At 43.2% G+C, this 25153-nt stretch overlaps 1 protein-coding gene across 1 annotated transcript in view; it reads right to left on the reverse strand.

Moving 5' to 3' along the window:
- ARFGEF2 (ADP-ribosylation factor guanine nucleotide-exchange factor 2 (brefeldin A-inhibited)) overlaps window positions 1–25153 on the reverse strand; it is a 110219-nt gene that overhangs the window by 67095 nt on the left and 17971 nt on the right. The window contains exons 2-7 of the mRNA XM_006839201.1: window positions 19126–19156; window positions 18165–18288; window positions 6439–6585; window positions 5333–5512; window positions 4730–4964; window positions 2548–2628 (exon numbers count right to left, since the gene is read on the reverse strand). Of these exons, the coding sequence (XP_006839264.1) occupies window positions 2548–2628; window positions 4730–4964; window positions 5333–5512; window positions 6439–6585; window positions 18165–18288; window positions 19126–19156 (798 nt within the window). The remainder of the gene's footprint in view (window positions 1–2547; window positions 2629–4729; window positions 4965–5332; window positions 5513–6438; window positions 6586–18164; window positions 18289–19125; window positions 19157–25153) is intronic.

A 25153-nucleotide genomic window follows, 5' to 3' on the forward strand; every position in this document is an offset into this window, starting at 1 on the left:
TATTCTTTCACCATACTTATTCAACCTGTGTGCTTAGCATATAATCTAAGAAATTGGATTATATGAAGAAGAATATGGTATCAGGATTGAAGGAAGACTCATTAACAACCTGAGATATGCAGATGATACAACTTTGCTTGCTGAAAGTGAAGAGGACTTAAAAACATTTACTGCTGAAGATCAAAGAGCACAGCTTTCGGTATGCTTTGCATCACAATGTAAAGAAAATAAAAATCCTCACCACTGGACCAATAAACAACATCCATATAAATGGAGAAAAGATTGAAGTTGTCAAGGACTTCATTTTGCTCAGATCAGCCATCAACATTCATGGAAGCAGCAGTCAAGAAATCAAAAGACGTAGTGCATTGGGCAAGTCTGCTGCACAAGATCTCTTTAAAGAGCAAAGATGTCAGCTTGAGGACTAAGGTGCGCCTGGCCCAAGCCATGGTATTTTCATTAACCTCATATGTATGCAAAAGCTGCGTAGTGAATAAGAAAGTCTGTAGAAGAATTGATGTTTTTGAGTTCTGGTGTTGGAGGAGAATATTGAAAGTGCCATGGGCTGCCAAAGAACAAACAGAGCTGTGTTGGAAGAAGTGCAGCTACAGTGCTCCTTGGAGGCCAGGATGGCCAAACTTTGTCTCTCATACTTCAGACAGGTAGGTTGTCAGGAGGGACCAGTTGCTGGAGAAGGATATCATGTTTGGTAAGGTCAGAGAAAAAGAGGAAGACCCCCAGCAAAGTGGCAGCATCAATTGGCTCAAGCAAGGCAACAATTGTGAGGTTGGTCCAGGACCGGGCAGTGTTTCGATCTGTTGTGCATAGGGTCGCTATGAGTCGATACCGACTCGATGGAACCTAACAACAAAACATGAAAGGCACAGAAAAATAAAGGGGAGCCAATGCTATGGGGGTTAGAGAAGATGATTCATGTAGACAGAAAAAGGTGTGACAGAAAACCTCAGACACAGAGAAAATGTAGACCTGAGCTTCTAGGAAGCCATGTGAAAAATGAACTAGATCTCATCATATAGTGAAATATATACATCATACAGTGAAATAGACACATCATATATGTATCTTATGAGTAGCAGAACTGAACTCTTGGGGGAACCTGTTATGTGGATCTATGTATAAGGGACATTGAGCAGTTTAATGAGTAGGATTTTCAATAATGTTTTTACAGAACATATATTCATTCAACAAGTAATTATTAAGTACATATTTTGTGGCGGTTCTGTGCTAGGGACTAGAGATTCAGCAGTCCTATATTCACCATTAATGACTTCTGGTCATGTTGCTGTTAGTTACGGTTGTGTCAATTCTGACCGCATCACACTACAGAATCGAAATGCTCTGTAGCGTTTTCAACCGCATCACACTACAGAATCGAAATGCTCTGTAGCGTTTTCAACCGCATCACACTACAGAATTGAAATGCTCTGTAGCGTTTTCAAGGCTGACCTTTTGAGGGTAAATCACAATGCCTAATTTGCAGGGTGCCTCTGGGTGGGTATGAACTGTAAACCTTTCAGTTAGTAGCCGAGTGTTTAATCATCTGAGCCATCCTAGGACTCTTTTCTTGTTACAGATCACAGGAAAAAATCTAATGGTATAAAATGAAATGATCCTATTTTAAAGACATTTCTACAAGGAGTTCAATAAATACAAGAATCTGTGTAGAGCTTTATGGTACCGTATGCTAACAAAAAGATAATGTAGGTGTTTTCAAATTTCTTTGAACAACACCTTCAGTAAGAAATACATTTTAAAACTCATGACCCAGTACATACATGTATGCAAGTAAACAACTGAAGAAACACATGCTTCAAGAAACAATGCTACATGAGCACACGACACTATACCAGTACGTGAGTTCAGGTTGCATTACACTTTTTTATTCTTTCATTTAAAAAAAACTGCTAACTGAACCCAATTAAGTGATTGATTTCTTGACTCATTAATGGCATTGGGGCCATGCCCAACATGTAGTCAACTACCTGAGATTTTGGGCAAAAAGAAAGAAAAAAACGTTCCCAGTTATTCTGAGAAATACACATGGACTCCCACTGCAACCATACCATGAGACCAAAGGAAACAGAGCTTCCTGTGCACTCGATCCCTGCTGATAAGTGGACTGCCCCGGACTCAGCAGTGACTGCCCATGACAACTCAGTGACAATGGACTCAAAGCCCCAAGCCCACCACCCAAAATCCTGGACGCCCCTCTTGAGAGAATGCATACAAAGAGGGACCAATGTATGTTTCGACATGTGGAACACCCAACCCCAGAGTGGTCAGACGCGTAGGAGACTACGACCAATCAACAGAAATAGGGCCAAGAGTTCCAGGAGATCACCAGAGGAAAAACCATGAATGACAATGACAACAAAACTCCACCATTAACATTCAAGAGGGCTTCAAAATATGGGGGAGAAGAAAAAGAAGGAATGAAAAGATAATGGTATTTTTCCATGAACTTATTGAAGCCCCCTCATATTTGATGAAGGATTCTTTTTGGAGGACTAAGTCCTTGGTTCTTACCTTTAACAGCAGATAAGACTACATCTTCTAAGATCTCCTTCACCACCTCCTGGGCTCCATCCACTGGGGTTTCATCTGTCCCTGCACACACACACACACACACACACACACACACACACACACACACACAAGCATTTCCAAGGAAGACAGAGAAGCAGATCATGCAAGTGTTCCTTTAGAGAAACATTTCAGAAGGCAAGGGGTGCAAGCAAGTCTTCCCTAAGGCCCAATCTGATATCGCGTCAATGTAAGCTTGTGCCATGCAATCTGGAAACACTTAGCGGCATCTGCTACGGTTTCCAGTTTCCCTCTGTGGAACATGCAACTGCTCTGACTTTTACACTCTCCTTTTATAAGTCACAGTTGTTCTGCCAGGGGCCCACCCCTCCATCAGGAGGCAAGAGCTGGATTTTATTCAGCTCTGGTTTCTGTAGGATGACAGAGCTTCCGGCTGTGCCTTCAACTCAGGTATCCTCGAGTCTTGGTAAGCGATGTGCCTTCCTTCCCCAGAAAGTAGTACACTCAGAATTTAGTAAGGGCTTTCTACTATGATTACTACTGTGTGCCATCGAGTCAGTTTCAACTCAAAGCTACCCTGTGTGATTTCTGAGGCTGTAAATCTTTACGGGAGCAGAAAGCCTTTTCTTTCTCCCTATGAGCGGCTGGTGTGTTTGAACTACTGACTTTGCAGTTAGCAGTATAACATGTAACCCACTATGTTACCAAGGCTGTGACAACTGAGGAGTGGCTTAATTTTAAGTTGAACTATGCTGGACTCCTGGTGTGGCACTGGAGGATTTACATTGGACTGTGGCAGTTCAAACCTATCAGCTGCTCCTCAGAAAACCCTACACAGCGTTGCTGAGTCAGAACTGACTGAACTTTAACAACAACATTATGTAAAAATAGTAACTGTCTAAGTGGAAGAGGCTTGGTACCAGCTGTGTTTTAGAAAACTAGTTCTGGGAAAGAGTTTATAAAGTAAACTGACTAAACTTTTAGATGCAAATATTGCTAATTTACATTGACCAAAAAGGATTACCTTACACAACAAAACCAAAACAACTATTTTAACGCTTCCTTCATGAGGATCTTCAATCAAACCACAATTTTTACGAGTTCTGGGCTTCACTTACAAGTTCCTGGAGAGCCAGCACTACTGACATTGTTCTGGTGTATTACATACTGTATAGAAATGAAAACACTTCATGCTGGCCCTTCTGGAGTGTAAGAGAAGAGACAAGGGGTAGGGGCTGGACCACACAGGGCCTTGGAAGCCATGGGGGGCATATATTTTACTCAGATGGCATAGGATGAGAAATTACCCAAGAGGCTCCAGAAGGGTAGGGCCATGATTTAACTGATGCTTTTAGATGCTGACTTTGGATCCTGTGTAGACAGTGGGCTGCAGTGGCATTTATATCTGCACAACGATGCTTACTACAGTGTGATTAAATATGAATGTTTACGGATTGAGCATCGTGTAGTAAGGGTTACAGTAACAACCATTGCCCCGGAGAGTTAAGAAGGCAATGATGACGACAGACAGGGTGGGTGGGCTGGGAGCTTCATTCGGCTCTTTTTTAAGACACCTGACAGAAGGCACATGAAGACAGCACTTCTGCTCTCTCTCCCTGAGATGCGCAATTCTTGGGGCAACTTTCTCTTTTGTCTTTGGCTTGGATAAACAGATACAAAACAACATTCCAGTAACACCTGGCCCTAATGTATGCCAGATATGCTGGTAAATTGGAAACATCCACCTGTTTTCTTGCTTTTTCACCCATGTTTGAGTAGCTACTAACTGCTGGCACTGGGCAAGGACTGGAGAGCCAGTGGCTACGTGATACACAAGGTCCCCATTCTCCTCTGGTGATAAGATAGACATTAAATGACTAATCACCTAAATAATGAACTGAGAGGAAATGCCCACTGCACTGAAGCTGACATCAAGCAATAGCAGCTGGAGACCTTCCAGGAACCACTTAGAGAAAACAGCACAGCGGACAGCAGGGCATTACATTAGACATCACGCCTCGCTGGAGGGATGGGAGGAGGAAGCCCGGAAATGACACAATGCCATGTGAGAATTCCTGCAGATGTTCCCAGACTACTCCAGCTGCCCTCGGATGCAGGCTGATTCCCTCTTGCAGCTGGAAATGGACAGAGTCCTGGGCCATACCTGAGAGTGACTGGCCTCTTTCTCTGGGTACGTCTTGGTTTTCTGAGCCGTTTTTACCAGGATCACTCTGAGCAGGATCACCGTTGGTCAAGGTTGATTTCTCAGGAGTTGTCGGTTTACTCTGTGCTGGGCTCTGCTTCAAATGACTTAACTTTGGGGAGACTGCTGCACCTTGGATCACGGGGGACTGGGGTTTTGACTGGATTGGTTTTTCCCATTCTCTGGCCTCCTGCAGCTAGAAGTCAACAAAAAAGAGGAGTCAACTGAAATGGTCCCTATCTTGATAAGGAAGGAAGGAAAAAAAATAGACCAACCTACTGCTGAAAACATTTTCCAACCAGAAAGATGAAATTCAAAAATGGAAATAAAGTCCTTGGACAAAAACTCAAAGCAAACTCTGAAGGCAAATTTCAAACTTCATGCTAGCCTCTCTGATTTTTAAAGATGAACAAAAGCACCATTATGAATGCACAGGCAAGACGTGTAATGTGAGGGCTAAACTTGACAATGTTAGTGATTACACCCCACTCCCAAGACGACACAGTAAACCCTCCCCAGCAGTGGACGCCACCCACACTCAGCCCCTGACAAGTGCCCACTCACCACTTGGTTTTCCATGCGAGTGAAAATGACATTTAGCATCTGAGTAAGGGTGGCCTTGGCAGTGGTTTGATTGATGAGATTTTTGCTGGCCAAGTAGATATTGTAACAGGTTCTAACTGTCTGCAGGATCGTGCCCTCGTGAATTTCAATGTGTGGCGAAGTCACTGCGGTGAGAAGAGCCTAAAACAGCGAAGTGTGACCTTGGCATTCATGAACACCGCCTGCCTCCCACCTGCCCGTGATGACACTTTTCTACAGGGTTTAGACTTTTTAAAAAAAATTAAACAAATTTTAAGAAGATGATACTGCAAACTAAACTAGATGATAACACCAAGAGCCCATTTCCTATTGTTCTGAGCTCAAAAGCAATGGTTACATTCTTAAATACAGATTATTGGAAATAATTAAGCTGTGTTGATAAGAACTCTCTACAGGCTCACTTTTAAAAGGTCCAACTTCCAAATGTTAACACTAATAACCTAGAATGCAAATCAAAGCGACTTCTCTCAAGAAGGAATTTGATCTCAGCCATATTAATCACAAAATGTACATGTTCTAGTGGACAGTTTCCTAGTTCTCTTCTTGGAACTAGGAAACAAAGGTAGTCAATTTCAGGATTTAGGATTGGATCCTTGGCCACACCTCTCGATCCTTGTTCTCCAACAAGCAGATGGTACTATCCCTTGCCAAATCATTCCTGGCAGCAGAAATGGCACAGGGAAGTGGAATGAGTGGGGGGTGGGGGCAAGAAAATAGGGGACAGGTTGGCCATATGAATATCAACAAGGACCTGCTGAGAAATAGCAGGGGAGGAATGCAGAATTTCAAGAGACCAAGATCAGAGGGTTTCAGAAAGGTTTCACTCACAAGGCAATTTAAACTGTTATTAGTGGAACTGCTTACACACCTGGCTTCACTCTTCTTGTCTTAGCCTATGCTAAAAAAAAAATTCTCACTTAACAAAGGATCTAAGTAATGCTTACAGTTTTATGTTCTAAGTCAGCACACCCTACACAACTAAACACATGGAAAATCAAAAAGCCAAAGTCCCAATGGAGAGTGGAGTCCTAATTTAATAAGCAGACCAGGCAAACATACAGAAATACCTTGATTATCTGTAACTGAACCCCTTCATCAGTCTGCGGGCCCTGGAAACAATTGCAAATGGTTTCCACGATCCTGTCGATGAGCCGCTTTCCGGGGGCTCCACTGTCGGGGGCGTTGCCTGTGATGTGCCCATATGCGATGAGTTTCTGAACAGGGAAAGAACAGAGATGAGGAGTTTCTGCCTGCTTGGGACTGAGGCCACCCACAACAGCAAAAGGCAGGCATTGAGCCTGGCCTTTAACTTCCGGTTCCTACAGACTGTTCTGCTCCCCAGGAACAAGGCAGGCACAGCCATCTGTGAGAGGCAGCCAGTGCCTCCCCTCCTCCCAGCCCAATAGCGAGATGTCCCCAGGAAGAGACAAGGTCCACGAGGAAGCCAGTACAGACCCCAATATGCAGCCCAGTATGCAAAACATCCAGAGGCCCACAAGACAGCTGACTCATGGTTGACCTGGGCTGGTGAGATTGGGGGAGATGGGGACTGACTGAGAATGGGTCTGGGGTTTCTTTGGGGGTGACAAATATTCTCAAATGAGATGGTGATGATGGCTACGCAACTCTGTCAATAGATTAAAAACCACTCAACTGTATACTTTTCATATGTTAGGCGGATTATATCATTAAAACTCTTCAAAAAGCCATGTATTTATATTTTTCAATGGAAACCAATGGTAACCACATCTGGCTTGTGGCAGGAAGGAAGCAGCTGCAGGCAGGGGTGAGACTACATTTTGCAGTACATCCCTATGTTCTTTTTGACTGCTGAATCACATCAGTGTATTTTCTGCCTCCAAAACTAAAGGAAAAGCAATAACCAAATTCCACACCTATGCTACCAAACAGTGCATGCCATCCACGTGGATGGCTGTCAGGTGGCTGGGTGCCACCTCACTCCCAGTGACAGAGACTCAAAGCTGGGCGGGACCAGAAAAGTCAGAGCAGGGTCATATCCAAGTTTAGCTATGAGGGAGCTTGTTCAGAGTACAGATTCCTGGCCCTCAATCCAGACCTACTGAACCAGAATATCCGGGATGGGGACTGGGAAATCAATGTTTTCTTCCAAGTACTCAACATTATTACTGATCAGAGAAAAGAATGATTTCTTATGTACATGGATGCATGTGTTCACAAGCTACTTGGATTCTACAACATTCTCGGCTTCTAGTGACTTGATAAAAACCAAACCCACTAAAAGTTCTAAAGGTTCTAATCATAAGAAATCTTACACAGCCACGACCTGGTATGTAAAACCAGAAGACGCTCATCTCTATCACAGGGACCTCGATCTCACAAATGAGCAAAACAGGCCATGCAGAGGCATCGGCAGTTGGCATCTTGATGCGGCCCCATGGGAAGACGGAAACATCGAATCCAGGAGAACTCAATGCTTTTCGAGAGAACCGGGAAATCCAGAATTTCCTGTGCTGGCTCTCAACTGTTAAATACTGATAGCTAAATTCCTTGGTTTGTATAATGTAAGCCCAAAAATATTGCTACAAAATCAGACAAACATTTACTAAGCAAAAAATAATTAAATGCGAAGCTACTGCTTCTTAGCAGCCCCTCCATCTAAGTCTATACACAGTGTCTCCCTCTCTCTATAATCTTCCCAAGGAGCTCTGGTAGCATAGTAGTTATGAATCGGGCTGTGAACTGCAAGGTCAGCAGTTCGAAACTACCAGCTGTTCCATGGGAGAAAGATGAGGCTTTCTGCTCCCATAAAGATTTATAGCCTCAGAAACCCTGTATGGCGTCACTATGAGTCGGAACCAACTCTACAGCACATAACCACTACCACCATACTGTCCCCAGAATGATATTTTATTGACTATGCAAAAGAATTCAAGTGTCTTGGGTGAAACCAAGGTGAACTGGCATAACATAGTCCACAAAGACAATAATCTAACATCCTACTTGAGTGAGTAGCAACTGGGATCTTAAAAGCTCATGAGCTGCCATCTAAGGTGCAACTATTGATCTCTCCCTGTACAGATCAAAGAAGAGTGATGAGAATGGAAGACACATGGAAACAATTAGTCCAGTGGACTAATGGACCACGTGTGACCATCAGAACTAGAGGGAGCTAGTTAGCACTACCAATCACTCTGAAAGGGATCATATTTGAAGGTCCTGGATAGAGGGAGATAAAAATGAGGAACAAAACACAGAATCATTAAAAAGACTACACCTTACTGGTCAGATAGACTGATGGAACCCCCAAGACCATGGCCCTTAGTTACCTACCCTTCAGGTCTGGAACTGAGCTCACCACGTGCCTCAATTTTCAAACAAACAAGAGATAAGGTGTATAAGGGGAATAATAATACTAGTGGGCTAAGCACAACTTGTAGCAATCAACTATTTGAGATCAAAGGGGCAGCATTTAGAAAGGACAGAGGAAAGGAGGAATGGAAACAGGAAATCCAGGGAGGAAGAGGGATAACTGAAGTTACATTAAAGGGACTGTAATCAATGAGATGAATTGTTGAACGCAAAATGATAATCTGCTCTGCTCTGTAAACCTTCACCCAATTCACAATAAAAAGCTAAAAAAAAAAGAATTTGTGTGAATTCTAACAAACTACAGGTGTAACACTGCAGAGAATGGGAAACTCCACAACACTGAACTGTGAAACCTGTACAGAGACCAAGAGGCAATTGTTCGAACAGAACAGAGGGATGCTGGATGGTTTAAAGCCAGGAAAGGTGTGTGGCAGGCCTGCATTCTGTTACCAACTTTGTTCAATCTGTATGCTAAGCAAATAATCCGAAAAGCTGGACTATACAAAGATGAACCTGGCATCAGGACTGGAGAAAGACTCATTAACAATGTGAGATATGCTTGCTTAGTGAAAATGAAGAGGACTTGAAGCACCTACTGATGAAGATCAAAGACTATAGTCTTCAGCATGGATACCTCACATAAAGAAAACAAAAATCCTCACAAGCAGACCATTAAGTCACAGAGTGATATATGTAGAAAACACTGAAGTTGTCAAGGCTTTCATTTTACTCAGATCCACAATCAATGCCCCTGTACCAGCAAAGAGCATATTACAACAGGCAAATCTGCTGCAAAAGATCTCTTCTCTTTAAAGTGTTAAAAAATAAATATGTTGCTTTGAGGACTAAGGTGAGCTTGAGCCAAGCCATAGTATTTTCAATCGCCTTATATACATGGGAAAGCTGAACACCGAATAAGGAAGACATAAGAAGAATTGAAGCCTTGGGATTACGATACTGACATCTAATATTGTATATACCATGGACTTGTGGCGCTGTGGGCTAATGCGTGAGACTGCAGGGTGGGTCACTATGGGTTGGAATGGACTCCACGGCACATCACCACCACCACCACCAGAAGAATAAATAAAATCCTTCGGAGTAAGTACAGTAAGAAGGCTCCTTAGTCTTGAGGGTGGCGTGACTTCATCACACATACTTTGGTCATGTGATCAGCCCCTGGCAAAGAACATATGCTTGGTAAAGTAGAGGATCAGCAAAAAGGAGGAAGACCCTCGATAAGATGGACTGACACAGTGGCTGCACCCATGGGCGCCAACATAGCAACGCTTTTTTGAGGCTGCTGAGGGTGGTTCAGGTTCAGGTTCAGGTTCAGGCTCAGGCTCAGGCAGCATTTCCTTCTCTTATGCATAAATTGGGATGCTATGTATCGAAACTGACTGAACAGCACCCAACAACAACAACAACAATCCTTCCCCCAAAGAATTCTGCGCTCTTCGACTGATACCACGTCAAAGTGTCAGTTACGGCATCCTCACGGGGTTTAGCTCATGTTCCTTTGAAGGGTTCTTTGAGTTTGGGGAACAGAGAAGCCTGAAGGAGCAAGATCCAGCAGGAGGGTGGGTGGGGTAAGTCTTTTTTGTTTTTAAAGTTTTTATTGTGAACTGAGTGATAGTTCATATGGGAGAACATCCATTTTACATTCAAAGCTTCATTGCAATGATTACAATCTCCTCCATGTATCATCATTCAACAGTATTTGCTTCTATTCCCTCTTTTTTTTTATGGGGGGGTGTACACAAAAACACTCAGGAATATATAAAAATTTAAACAACCAAAGGGCACATTCTGTAAGCCTGTTTCCTGGCCACCAACACATAGCGTTTCTCTTTTCATGAGTCTAGAGTCCTCAGCTGCTCTGTCTCTCCATGTCCTCATCTCTGCCTCCATCTCTGGATAGAGTACCACATTCTGCTTATGCTCTTCTCCCTTGATGGTCCTAGGGTCCTCTGTTCCTGGACTGTAAGATTAATTACTCCCCCCTTTTTGTTACAGAACTCCTGTCTTTATAGTTTTGACAGTTGCAATTAGTCATGATAACAATTACTCACTACTGAATCACATTAATCTTATCCCTATCTTTCACAAGACAAGATGAAAACCGTTCAGTGGGGATTCTACCTTCCCCTACACACTCTGAAACTAAACTCCCTCTTAAAAACTTGTAAGCCAGTCACTTCGTGCCCTTATTGCCCTCCCTGCAATGCCCACCCCGCCTCCTCACATTTTTAGGTAGCCAATGCCTAAGTTGCCCATCCCTATCTACCCTATACACAGAGGGGATAGGATTGATCCTTGATGTGAAGACTCCTTCCCTCTCAGTTGGAATTTTGAGCCACTACAGCCTAAGTATAAGGAGCTCTGGTAGCACAGTGGTTATGAATTGGGCTGCAAACTGCAAGGTCAGCAGTTCGAAACTACCAGCTGTTCCGCGGGAGAAAGAGGAGGCTTTTTGCTCCCATAAAGATTTATAAGCTCAGAAACCCTGTACAGGGTCGCTATGAGTCGGAACTGACTCCACGGCACATAACCACCACCATCACCACATCCTAAGTATAGGTCAAGCTCATCAAATTGTAACAATTTACACTTGTTTCCTTTATCAAAAAATTTTTCTTTATCTTCCTCTAGTCAAGTTCTGATTATAAAGCCATAGAAGCTAAGTCAAATGGGTGCTATCTGCAAATTTGGGCATTCTTGTGCGTCTCCTCTCAGTTCAAATCAGCTGGATGCTTCGCTGTCAGCTCTAGCCCTCCATGGCTATGTCCTTGTCCACTGGCTCAGGCGTCCCCAGGTCTTGCCACACTTTGGACCATCCAGCGCCTTCCTCTACTCTCTCTCATCTCCAGGTCGACAGGAGTCTATGGAACATGGTTGAACTCAGCCATTTCTTCATTGCTGCCTTTTCCCCTTTTCCACTCACCAGCAGATCAACGTGGTCACCAGCTTACATGCCTGCTGGTGTGTTCCTTTTGAGTTTCAGTCTTGGAGGGGGGTTTGTCCTGAAAGGGACTTGAGGGCTTGCCTTGATGGCTTCCTGGTGAACAACTTGCTTGTTCTTGTAGTAGCCAATCAGATTGCCATTTTTGTTTGGATTTTTCCTGCTGATCTTTCTTTCAGGAAGTATCTTCTGTTGTTCTAGCTGTTCCAGGCCAGTCTGCTTGTCCTTTCTAGTGGGAATGTCCACCTCAGAAGGTTCTGGATGGGGTTCAGGATTCCACCTACGGTGGGTCCTATACACTATAAAGGCACCGCAGGAAGCCTATTTCACTTGGCAAGTTCTAGAACCTCTTTTAGGTATCCAATCAGTTATAAGGTCAAGACAGGCTTATGGGGTAAGGCTTCTTAAAGAATTATTCATAGGATGGCTCCTGCTACTCTGGAAAAATCAGCAGCTGCACTGTCATGATGGAAAAAAATTCCTTAACACAACTTATCTGGCCTTTTTCTTACAATGCAGTTTTCAATTTTCTTCAGATTTCTTCCTACTAAGCCCTGTTACTGTCCTGTGTCCTTCGAGATTTACCCCTTTGGGGACCCAAAATATAGTCACTACAACCTTTTGAGTGTAACTCTCTACCTTGAATTTACACAGCCAGCAGAACCCCATGGAAGCCACGGTTTTGACTGGATCTGTTTGGAGGTGCCTGAACGAGACTGAGAGAAACTGTCTGCTGCCATCCACTGAGCACAGAGACATGTATGTTTTGTTTGGAATAAGTCTGTTCATGTATGAACTGCAACATGAGTATCAATACTTGCATGTCTTACCCTTGTAATTTAATGTTGCTGTTAAGTGCTGTCGAGTTGGTTCCGACTCATGGCGACCCTGTCTAGGGTTTCCGAGTAGCGGCTGGTGAGTTTGAAACACCGATCTTATGGTTCAATCCGACCTTGCAGTCCCATGCTTATCCTACAGCGCCACACCAGGACTCCTTGTAATTTAATAATAGTATGTAATTTTAAAATTGAAGAAACATGGATTTTTTTATTATTGATATGGAATGAGAAAAATGTGGAGACCACCCACTGGCTCAAGCAAGATTGAAGCCTCCCACTCCTGACCTGAGTCCCTGGCTTTGGGAACGTGTGAAGTACATCAAGCGCTCAAGGAAAAGAACAGAGACTCTGTCATCTGGTAGACGTGAGCAGCAGGGCAGTCTCCAGGCTTCTCCCAGCAGGGAGAGGCCTCTTGGCTACCCGTGCTCACCACATACCAAGCCCACAGGACCTTTCACCCCATCATCTTGCCAAAACCAGTGACTGATGCCTTTAAATGCCCAGGGTCCAACTTAGCATGTCAGCAGCTGGCTTCAATCCTGCCAAAATCAAACTTCACCTGGGGATGCTAGCTTTCCATTTCCAAACAGAAGTTACTTCAGCTGTACTGGAAAAAGGCCGTCAAACAGGCTTTGCAAACAGGAAATTGTATTTACCCAGTATTCCACAGATCATCTTTTTAATATCATTAAAGGATGACGCCTTTTGCGTTTTTGTATATTAACTGAGAAAACCCTAATGGAGTGTTGTTAAAACTACAGAGAACTGTCATTCTTAAAAGAGAGAAACAACCATAAGCCTCAAGACAGGTGATGCACTCTGAAACTGACAACTCAGGACTGAGGACAGACAGTGGGTGAAGTAGAACCGGAAGTCAACTGTCAACATTCGCAGCAGAAAGCACACATGCACACAGAGTTCCAGGAAGACTACTAGGAAAACACAGCATATGTTTAATTAAAGAGGCTAAAACCACAGGATAATAGTCCAGATCAGGTGTTAGCAAACTTTCTGGAAAGGACAGATACTAACTATTTAGGCTTTGCGGGTCTCAAAGTCTCTGTCAAAACCACTCACCTCTGTCACAGTATTAGGAAAGCAGCCACAGAAAATACATAAGCAAATGGATGTGGCTGTGTGCCAATAAAACTTTATTTACAAAAGCAGGCATTGGGCCAGATTTGGCCCATTGGTTGTAGTTAAGTGACCCCTGGTCAAGAAGTCCTAGAGCTCTCCCCAGACTATCACTTGGACTGGGCTGGTCACTTTATGCCCTAAGTCTCACTTTTCTTATTTCCAAAATGAAGACAAGAGTAAGTACCTCCCTCAGGGGATGCTGTGAAGATAAAATTCAGTCATGTGGAGAACACACTCAGCACAGGCTCCAGCCAAGGCTAAGAGCTCCATTCATGTTAGCCACTGTTATTAGGACATCAGTCATGCTATCAGCCCCCGCTTCAAAACGAAGTCTTAACACGGGGAGCAAAAAAATAGCTAAACTTAAATGAATGCTGCATTTCCTCAGGAAATGCTCACTGCCTAAACTACTTTGGGATGTAAGTGGGGCTTAAGCCTGCCTTTTAAGAATTCTTGGCACATCATTTTTCACGTAGGAGAGTCTGGACAGAATTACACTGAATGAAAAAGTGGTTTTGCCTTTGGAAGAGCTGCTTCTGTGAAGAAATGCCATCCATTTTCAAGCGTATATATCAAGGAAGAGAGCTTAATAGAGTAAACATTAGACTAGAGATGCCAAAAATATGGTATGCCCACTGCCAATTTGTAGTTCTGTGCTGAGGCAGACCTAACCAAGCAATCATGCCACTCTTTCTCAAGAAACCCAGCTGAGGTTTCAGAAAGCTTCTCAACACAGCTCTTTAAACAATTATAATATAGACTCTATTTATCATCCCTGTTTTATAAGGCAAGTTGTGAATATTTTTACTGTGTTGTTTTTTAATTTAAAATTCATCAAACTTTTTTCATTGATATGAATTACCCCCTGATGTTAAAAATACATGTTCCTGGAAATAATCAGAAACCTCAGGAGTACCTATTTTTTTGCATATTGTTTACGCACCCACGTAAACAATGCACACATGCCTATAATGGCCAAAGTACTCACAGGAAACTACCGTGCAGAGGCATTTCATGATCTGGGGAATACCACATAGTGCATGCACTAGTTATATAAAAACACAGTGGGTGTTGAGGAAAAAAAAAAATACAAGAAAGCTGGACTAGAAATTAGGAAATTCATGCTACAGTTCTGTTTCTGCTTCTTACTACCTGGCACAAGGTTGGACTAACTTCTCTATTCCTCTGTCTTCCTCAGTAAAAGGTGATTCACAGGAAAACATGTCTGGCTCTAATTATCTATTTCTCTACTTGATATTATGACTTTTAATGCCATCACAGAAAGAGAGTGCATCAAGCTGCCTCTTGTGCACCAACTATTCCTATTAATGCTGGAGATTTCATTTAGAAATAGGAGAAATCCAATCCCAAGTGGAAAAAATGGAATGAAGAAGAGATGCGCTTCCTGGACCCTCCACAACAAGGGTACGAGAGATGCCTGAAAGAGACGCAGATGGATGACAATCCTGGAACCCTGAACTTCAGAGGAAAGGTTAGAGATGTGGACTGAGTGCCTGCTGGGAAGAGAGACAGCACAAGAGGAAGACTGACCAGTGAACCGCCGGCCAGACACAGTGCAGCGTCTTGAACTTTTGTGAGCAGCTCTGGTGACAGAAGATGGTCTGGCAGAGTAGATTCATATAAGTGACAGGAAAGGAGACAGCAACCAAGCCCATACATCCCCGCCCAAACCGTACAACACAATGCCCCACAGACAAGAGATATTTTAGCTACATGAAGAAACAAGAGAGACTGGCTCAAACAAATGACCAAGATGTAGAGCCAGAAAATGCTTCTGAGGAAGAAAACGTAATGGAATTAACTGAAAAAAAGAATGCTATTTAGGTACCTTTAAAGGATTGATAGATCGAGGAAAGCAAGGAGAATACAGAAAAGACTTTAGAATAATTCAGAAAACCGTTACAAAAACACACAGAATAAATGTAAATTTTGAAATAATACAAAATCTGCCTTACAAATCCTGAAGCTTTACACTACAATTTCAGAAATGGACTGTACATGAAAGGGCAAAAAGCAGATTTGAAGCAATGCAAATCTGAATTAGTGAGCCTGAGGATAAATCTCTTAATACTAGTATGCTACAAGAACAATCTGGAAAAATTTGAAAACAGCTTAAGAGTTATGTGGGACACCATGAAGAGAACAACTTACAGGTTACTGGAATCCCTGAACAGGAAGAGACAATAAAAAGTACAGAGAAAATTGTCAAAGAGTTGTTGGAAGAAAACTTCTGTAACAACGTGAAAAATGAGAAGATAAACATACAAGAAGTTGAACAAACCCCAAACAGTATAGAGCCCCCCACCCCCACCCCCAAAGAAAAGTCACCAAGACATATAATCAAACTTTCCAAAACTAAAGACATGAAAAGAATCCCGAGAGCAGCTTGGGAAAAACAAAGAGTTACCTACAAAGGAGAACCAATAAAATTAAGTTCTGATTTCTCAACAGAAACCATGCAGGCCAGAAGGCAATGTGATGACAGATATAAAACTCTGAAAGAAAAAAATTATTAACCAACAATCATATACCCAATAAAGTTGTTCCTCAAATATGATGGAAAAATTAGGATATTTCCAGATACACAGAAATTAAAGGAATTTTTAATGGTCAGAGCAGCTTTATAAAAAATGCTACAGGGTGTTCCTTGGACTGAAAAACAACAGCAGCAGACAAACTTTGAGATTAACATATATGACAACACCATCCAGAACTCAATCCAGATACAGAGGTATTTAAAGAAGAATGGATGCTTTTGAGTTATGGTGTTAGAGGAGAATACTGAAAGTGTCATGGGCTGCCAAAAGAACCAACAGATCTGTATTGGAAGATGTGCAGCCAAAGTGTTCCTTGGAGGCCAGGATGGCCAAACTTTGTCTCTCATACTTTGGACATATTGTCAGGAGGGACCAGTTGCTGGAGAAGGATATCTTGTTTGGTAAGATTGGAGGGGTCAGAGAAAAAGAGGAAGACCCCCAGTGAGATGGCTTGGCAAAGTGGCAGCATCAATGGGCTCAAACGTGGCAACAATATTGTGAGGTTGGCCCAAGATAGGGCAGTGCTTCGTTCTGTTGTACATAGCGTCGCTATGAGTCGGTATTGACTCAAAGGCACCTAACAACAGCAACAAAGTAAAACAAATCTACAAGACTGAAAATAGGGAACCAGAGATATCAATTTATAATGAAGTAAACTAGAAAGCAAAAAGGGGGGCGGGGAACAGTATACATATAGAACTTCCAAATGGTAAGGAAGTCAAGTAGATTTCAAGATAAAACAGAAGGTTTTAAGTGAGGGAAAAAATTACAGGGTAACCTCAAAGGCAACGAATACACCTTCATATCAAAATAAAACAAGAGGGAATTCACGAAGATTTTGTAAACATTAACAAAACAGAAATGAAAATTAAAAGAACTCTCACAAACAAATGAACTAAGTGTAAAAAATTATGTGGAACTAAAAACCCAGCAGCACCACAAAAAAACACACAGCAAAATGACAGCAATCAATTCATACCTCATATCGATAATTATACTAAATGTAAATGGATTAAATATATCAGTCAAGAGAGAGTATAGCAGAATGGAAAGGAAAATAGGATCCTTCAATATGCTGTCTACAAGAGACACTTCAAAAAGATGGAGGCAGTCTAAATACTACCACCAGAAGAAGAGTTAAACTGGTACATATACACAATGAAATACTACACAACATTGAAGAATAAGGATGAATCTGCAAACCATGGATGAACCTGGAAGACTTTACGTTGAGTTAAATTAGTCAGTCAATCACAAAAGGACAATTATTGTATGATGCCACTGTTATAAAAAGTTAAGGTTTTCTTGATAAAAGAAACATGCTATGATGGTTACCAGGGAAGTGGGGAGGAAAATTAATCTTGGGCTAGCGGGCATTCATAGGTTAACATAGATGACAGGGCAGGCAATATACAACAAGGAAGAGACTGGCAGAGGAAACATGAAGACAGCAGGAGACACAGGAGGATGTTCATCAGACAAAGTGAGTAGAGGTTAATACTGTTAATAGAGGTACAAGGAGGGGATTGCAATCATTGTAACAAAGCAAAATATGGATTTGTTGAATGTAAAACTGATCATTTTTACTATAAACCTTCACTCAATTCACAATAAACAGTTTAAAAACAAAAAGGAATGACGAAATAACTGCATTTTTTCCACAAACTTTTTGAAGCCTCTTTGTATATAAGAGAATTCAGTAAATTATATATTTCTATGGGAACAAATTCTTCTTTTAGTTAAAGATGTTGGAGCCCTCCCTTCTCCTTCCCGGTCCTCATTGCCTCCCTCATCAGACCTTAGGAAAGAGTAAGTTGGATGTCTCCTTTCTCCATCACCACAGAAAGCGTCTGAGTGCCAGCCTGCTGACTGGCATCGCTCCAGTGCAAGGACCATCTGTGGCTTGGAGAGAAACCCCTGGACAAAATCAAACTGAATGATGGTACCTGCAAGCAGTCGAGAGATGTGCTGACCACCCGTGGGGACTTGGACTGGCAAGCTAGTTCGAACGGTAGGAAATACTTGTCGGCTTCAATGAAGTTTGCCTTTGGTGGTGCGGCAGCGCCAAGCCTAGGGATAAAAGCAGGAGAGGTGCAGATGGGAGATGAAAACAAAAACAAAAACAAAGGCTTGCTTTTCCTACACATCATTCTAACTTCCCCTTTCACTTAATCATTTAGTTAAAAGTGCCTGAAAATTGGTATGGGGAGGCTAGAGAATTAGAAGATTTAAACATACTCATTAGAAAATCACTGAAGTCCCTCATGCAGAAAGCAAGGTCTTGGCGTGAGTCCGGTGTCAGCCATGACAGAGTTGCAGTTCTCTGTGACTAACTGGCATCATTACTAAGAGGATCAGGAGCAGCTACTTTGGGGCTCGCTGTCCTCATGCCTTACACAGACACAGCATGCAAAGACACAAGGGCTTTTTGCTTCTCCTGTCACGAAAAGGCAAGGAGTTCTGGTAGTGTAGTGGTTACGAGTTGGGCTACTAACCTCAGGGTCAGCAGTTTGAAACTACCAGCTGTTCTGTGGGAGAAAGATGAGGCTTTCTGCTCCTGTAAAGATTTACAGCCTCGGAAACCCTGTGCAGGGTCGCTACGAGTCGGAACCGACTCCACAGCACACAACCACCACCATCAGGAAAAGGCACAAGATGATGAACTCACTCTTCCTTACCCTTTCCTTCACATGACTGAACCAGCAACCTCTGCACCTAGCAGTGACTGAGACCCGCATTAAATCCCACTGTGTGCCCAGCACACTGCTAAGAGAGAGTGCACCCCGCTGAGGATTAGAATGATGAGAAAGCATGGAGGGAAAGACCTCCCCATCACCTCTGTTTACTTCCTTCCTTAATAATGTATTTTCAGCAAGAAGAAAAAAACAAAAAAATGCTACAGCTTACCTCTGCTTTTCTATTTCTGTTTTAATTTCATCTGGTGGGGAAGAAAGAAATGCACATTAGAGCATACAGCACTGATGTAAAAGAAATCTTAATGTAAGATACTGTAGAACCATAAAAAATAAAGCTAATGGAGGTTTAGAATAGAGACAAGTCTATAAGAAGTGAAAAAAGTATTATCAGAGCTTCAAAGTGGTTCATTCCTTTGTCTGATCCCCTGATGGGAATCTTGTTAAAATGTAGATTCTGCTTCAGTCTCTCTGGGTTGGGAAGGCAAATTTTCAGCAGGGGGTTGGACCAGAATGAACTGACTCAAAGCCCTGATTACAACAGAAATAATAACAGGTAATACTTGCAAGGCAGTTACTATGTGTTAGGCATTGTTCAAAGTACTTCACACTCCACACCAACACTAGGGGGCAGGTACTACTGCCATGGCACGTCCATTTTATTTAGAGCGGGCTTTCTCAACCTTGGTGTTGAGTGACCACTACTATGGTGGGGGCTGTCCTGTCTGTGCACTGGAGGATATTAAGCAGCACCCCTGTTCCCCACCCACTAAATGACAGAAGTACCCACCTCCAGCACTGTGAAAACCAAAAATGTCTCCAGGCACTGCCAAATGGTCCATGGGGGCAAAACTCCCCTCTATCCCACCCTCTTTTAAGAACCACAGGTAAGATGAGGAAACCAAGGCACAAAACTGTTAGGCCACACATCCAGGAAGTGGGGGAACACAAAGTGTGATCCTGGACATTTTGCCTCCCCAGTGTACATTCTGTTGTTGTTGTCAGGTGCCATCGAGTCGGAACCGACTCATAGCAACCCCATGCACAGCAGAACGAAACAATGTTCGATCCTGGGCCAACCTCACTACCGCTGCCACACCTGAGTCCATCAATGATGCCACCTGGCTGATCCATCTCGTTGGGGGTCTTCCTCTTTTTCTCTGACCCTCCACCCTACCCAGCATGACATCCTTCTCCAGCGATTGTTTCCTCCGGACAATACATCCAAAGTAGGAGAGACGAAGTTTAGCCATCCTGGCCTCCAAGGAGCACTCTGGCTGCACTTCTTCCAAAACAGATTTATTGGTTCTTTTGGCAGTCCATGGCACTTTCAGTATTCTCCTCCAACACCACAACTCAAAGGCATCAATTCTTCTACGATCCTCCTTATTCACTGTCCAGCTTTCGCATCCATATGAGGCTATTGAAAACTAGGGTCAGGCGCACCCTAGTCCTCAAGCTGACATCTCTACTCTTCAACACTTTAAAAAGTTCCTGTGCTGCAGATTTGCCCAGTGCAATACGTCGTCTGATCTCTTGATCTACCCATTTCTTATTCTGCAAAGCGTAGGTTAATAACAGCTAACACAATATTATGATAATATAGTAACAGTTCAACTGTGTAAAACTGTACCTAGGAGACTGGAAACAAATATGAAAAGATACTGAAACAAACACAAGAAAATATTGAAAGCTGTCTCAATCCTGGGATGCTGATTTTCTTCTCTTTCTCCATATTCTCTATAATAAAAATACATAACTTACTAATTAAACTTGATAGAGAAATCTTTACTGTGGAGGTTCAGTAACTATATAGTCAAGGTCACATGAATAAGGTTTCATTATTCAGAAATAATAAAACATTGGACAGCACTGTGGAAAATGAGTGTTCCAGAACACTTAGTTGTGCTCATGAGGAAGCTGTACATAGACGGGCAGTGTTCCAACAGAACAAGGGAACACCGCATGGTTTAAAATCAGGAAAGGTTGTGTGCCAGGGTTGTATTCTTTCACCACACTTATTCAATTTGTATGCTGAACAAATACTCTGAGATGCAAATATGAAGAAGAAGGTGACATCAGGATCGGAGGAAGAAGATTCATTAACAGCCTGCGATATGCAGATGATACAACCTTGCTTACTGAAAGCAAAGAGGACTTAAAATACTTACTGATGAAGATCAAAGACTACAGCCTTCAGTATGGGTTACATCTCAATGTAAAGAAAACACAAATCTTTATCACTGGACCAATGAATAACATTACGATAAATTAGGCATTAGGCAAATCTGCTGCATTAGACCACTTTAAATTGTTGAAGAGCAAAGATGTCAGTTTGAGGATTAAGGTGCACCTGACCCAAACCATGGTATTTTCAATAACCTCATATGCATGTAAAAGTTCGACACTGAATTTGGAAGACTGTAGAAGAATGCTTGTATTTGAGTTAGGGTGTTGGAGAAGAATATTAAAAGTACCACAGACTGTCAGAACAACAAACAAATCTGTGTTGGAAGAAGTACAACCAGAAAGCTCCTTAGAAGCCAGGATGACAAGACTTCATCTCTCATACTTTAGATATGTTGTCAGGAGAACCAGTCCCTTGAAAAGGACATTATGCCTGGTAAAATAGACAGTCAGCAAAAGAGAGGGAGGCCCTCAACAAGATGGATTGGCAGAGTGGCAGCAGCAATGGGCTCAAGTTGAACGACTGCAAGACTGGCGCAGGACCCGGCGGTGTTTTGTTCTCTTATACACAGGGTCGCTATGGGTCAGAACCAACTAACAACAACAACAACAACAACTTCTGAAATTACAATCTCAAAGAGAGAGTGCTCCTTCCAGGAGAAAAAAACAAAATTGTGTGCTAGTGAAATAAACAAGAGCAGCAGACCCTAAATTCAGGTAATTCCCCTCACAACTTTCAGTCATATGTATTCCACGTTAACCTCAACCATCAGTATAGGCCAGGCCAAGCCAGTGGCCTTCCCTGGGCACTGGGTCCTCAGACCATCTCCAGAAGCCCAGCTTTTCCACACAGCATGCAGAGAATCAGTGGTTTGGATTCCGCAGGCCCAGGATACAGCTCTGGTGGTTGTAAATGTTCCTTGCTTGGATAACTCTATTCTAGACTGAACTTTAGGATGTGAGAACTGACTATTGGAACAGATTCCTAATCTTCACTTTGGTCTCTTGGTGTTTTCAGAGGAACAGATAATTCAGCCACACATAAGAGAAAACTGGGGCTAGATACCCAGAGAAACACCAGTGCACCGGTGACTCTCAGATAAGCATTTAGAATTAAATTGTAAATGCAGAACTGTGCTATCACTGATACAAACCTTGAGCCCAACCCAGCCTTCGAGAAGCTAGTTTACAACCCCAGCTCTGGAGTTTCCCAATCTCCTTTCCTGGCCTCTGGGGGCATGAGCACAGCTAGGATGCAGCCTGGTTTTTCAAAGGAGAACAAGCAAAGAGCAGCATAGGCCCAGCCCAGGGCACAGTGACTGAGAAGAGTGGCTACCCAGGAGCACAGCTGCAGAGGACCATGGAACAGCGGCCACCAACCCTAGGTTCCCATCTTAACTTAATCAAACTTAATCAGGCATTCTGCTCATGGACCATTAAGACCTGTGACACGTGGGTCCTGGGCTATGGAGTCAGCCCTTCTAGAACAAGAATCCTCTCAGGAAGCAGTTTAGCTTGCTCTGAGACCCACTGGCTATGGGTGTGACTGAGGAGATCCAGCCCAAGAGGCTGATGGCCAAGATTTTGCCTTTCAGGAACCAACAGCCACAATGCCAAGGCTCTGCTGGAGTGATAAGGGCAGCCGTCATGTGTGACATTCCAGAGGGGCCCTGCTGCCCACATTCAATCACGGTTACCTTGCCAAATGTATCCGAGGAACTAGGCTTTTGCTCTCATCTTGCTGGGCTCTAAGCTGTACAAGAATTTGCTCTGGAATGCCAATGGCATCAACCCAGTAGGATTCCAAATGACCCGGTCACCAGCACTACTACTCAATCAGTGAGAAGAACAAGTTCAAATGCAGAGGTTACAGAGGCCAGGTGAGGAATCTGAGGGAGAGATGTGGGGGGCTAGGAGATACAGGAGCAAAGAGGTACCCTTCCACCCCACCAGTCCAAAGACAGCAGCTCTTCCACCCCAGAGGACTGGTGCCTCCGGAGACTCTGAGCCCAGGGTATACATTCTGATTTTCCTAGAGGTCAAAATCTGGATCTCCCACCAAAACTTCAACTGCAATCCATAGCAACTCAGCTATTTTTAAGAACATGCCCCAAGTAAAACTGAATTTCAGGCTTCTCAAGCTGGCAGGCACCAGTTTAGGAAAAAACAAAGAACTGAGGAGAAAACATTTCATGGTTGCACAAAAGCAAACGAAAGAGATAAAAAGAGCTTTGAAGGACAAGAATCAGCACTATGAAGACAAAGCATCCATGTTTGTACAAGCCAAATGCTGCTCAATGAGCAATGATTAAGGAGTCAGAAGCTCATGGTTCAAGGCCGAAGTCCACTGAATTTTATAGAAGAAACAAGACCCGAGATGACAGTCCCTTGCCTGAGGTCACAGGCTGGCTAGTAAGTGGTGGAGCTGGAAGCTGAACCCAGAAAAATCTAGCTCAGAGCCCCTGTTCATAACCTCTCAGGTACCCTGATTCTCAAATTGTTGTTGTTACTGTTAAGAGCCATTGAGTTGGTTCCGACTCATAGCAACCCTGTATAGGGTTTCCGAGGTGTGGCTGTTGAGTTTGTACCACTGATCTTGTGGTTCAAACGAACCTCGTGGTCCGGTGCTTATCCTACAGCACCACACCAGGCCTTAGAAGCTAAGAAGCCAGTCCCTGTGTCATGGCAAGCCCATGCACAACAGAACACAATGTTACCTGGTCTGGCACCATCCCCAATAGAACCACTGTGATGCAGAAGGTTTTCATTGGCTGATTTTCTTTCAATTCCATCTTAGTCTGGAAGCTCCGCTGAAACCTGTCAACATCACAGCAACTTGTAGTCCTCCACTGACAGACAGGCAGTGCATGCCGGGAATCGAACTTGGGTCTCCCACAGAGAGTTCTACTGCTAAGCCACCACTGACCACGTGACACTCGTATGTTGTTGGTGTTAGATGCCAAGGAGTCAGCACTGACTCAGAGTGACTCTATGTACAACACAACGAAACACTGCCTGGTCCCATGCCAACCTCACAATCGTTGCTAAGTTTGAGCCCATTGCTGCTGTCACTGTGCCAAACACAATATCCTTCTCCAGGGACTGGTTCCTCCTGATAATATGTCCAAAGTATGAGAGACAAAGTCTGGTCATTCCGGCTTCCAGGGAGCAGAGCACTCTGGCTGTACTTCTTCCAACACAGACCTGTTTGTTCTTTTGGAGGTCCATGGTACTTTCAATATTCTCCTCCAACACTATAACTCAAATGCATCAATTCTTCTACAGTCTTCCTTATTCACTGCCCAACTCTCATTTAGAATTAAACTGTAAATGTAGAACAGTATAAATGTATGCTTCTGCTATCACTAATACAAACCTTGAGTCCAATCTAGCCTTTGAGAGGCTAGTTTACAACCGCAGCTCTGGAGTTTCCCAATCTCCTCTCCTGGCCTCTGGGGGCATGAGCACAGCTAGGATGCAGCCTGGTTTTCAAAGGAGAATGAGATAGAAGACTGACCTCCACTGTGAGCACCAAGCAGGAGGCCAGGGAAGAGCAGCCACCAATCCTAGGTTCCCAGCTTAACTTCCTTAACTTACATTTAAGTACCTCCACTATTGGAGTCCTGGTGTGGCGCTGTGAGTTAATGCACTGGACTGCAAAGTCGGTTTGAAATGCAAGGTTGTTGTTAAGTACCCTCAAATTGTTCCGACCCATAGTGACTCTGCATAGGATTTCCAAGGAGTGGCTGGTGAGCTTGAACAGCTGACTTTGCAGTCTAGTGCATTAACTCACAGAGCCACACCAGGATTCCATAAGAATAGGAATTGTTGCACTTCTAAATCACACCTTAATGTAAGTGACAAAAACCCAAAATCGTAAAAAAAAAAAAAAAAGAACAAAAAAACACTCCACTAAGAACAGAAAGAGACCTTGTAGTGGTAATGTGGTTCAAGCACACAGCTGCTAACCAGAAGACTGGCTGTTCAAACCCACCAGAGGCTTTGTGAGAGAATGACATGGCAGTCAAAAAATGCTCTGGGGCGGTTTTCTGTTC

Source organism: Chrysochloris asiatica, unplaced genomic scaffold (genome assembly GCF_000296735.1).
Source record: "Chrysochloris asiatica unplaced genomic scaffold, ChrAsi1.0 scaffold00023, whole genome shotgun sequence".
NCBI classification, from domain to species: domain Eukaryota; kingdom Metazoa; phylum Chordata; class Mammalia; order Afrosoricida; family Chrysochloridae; genus Chrysochloris; species Chrysochloris asiatica.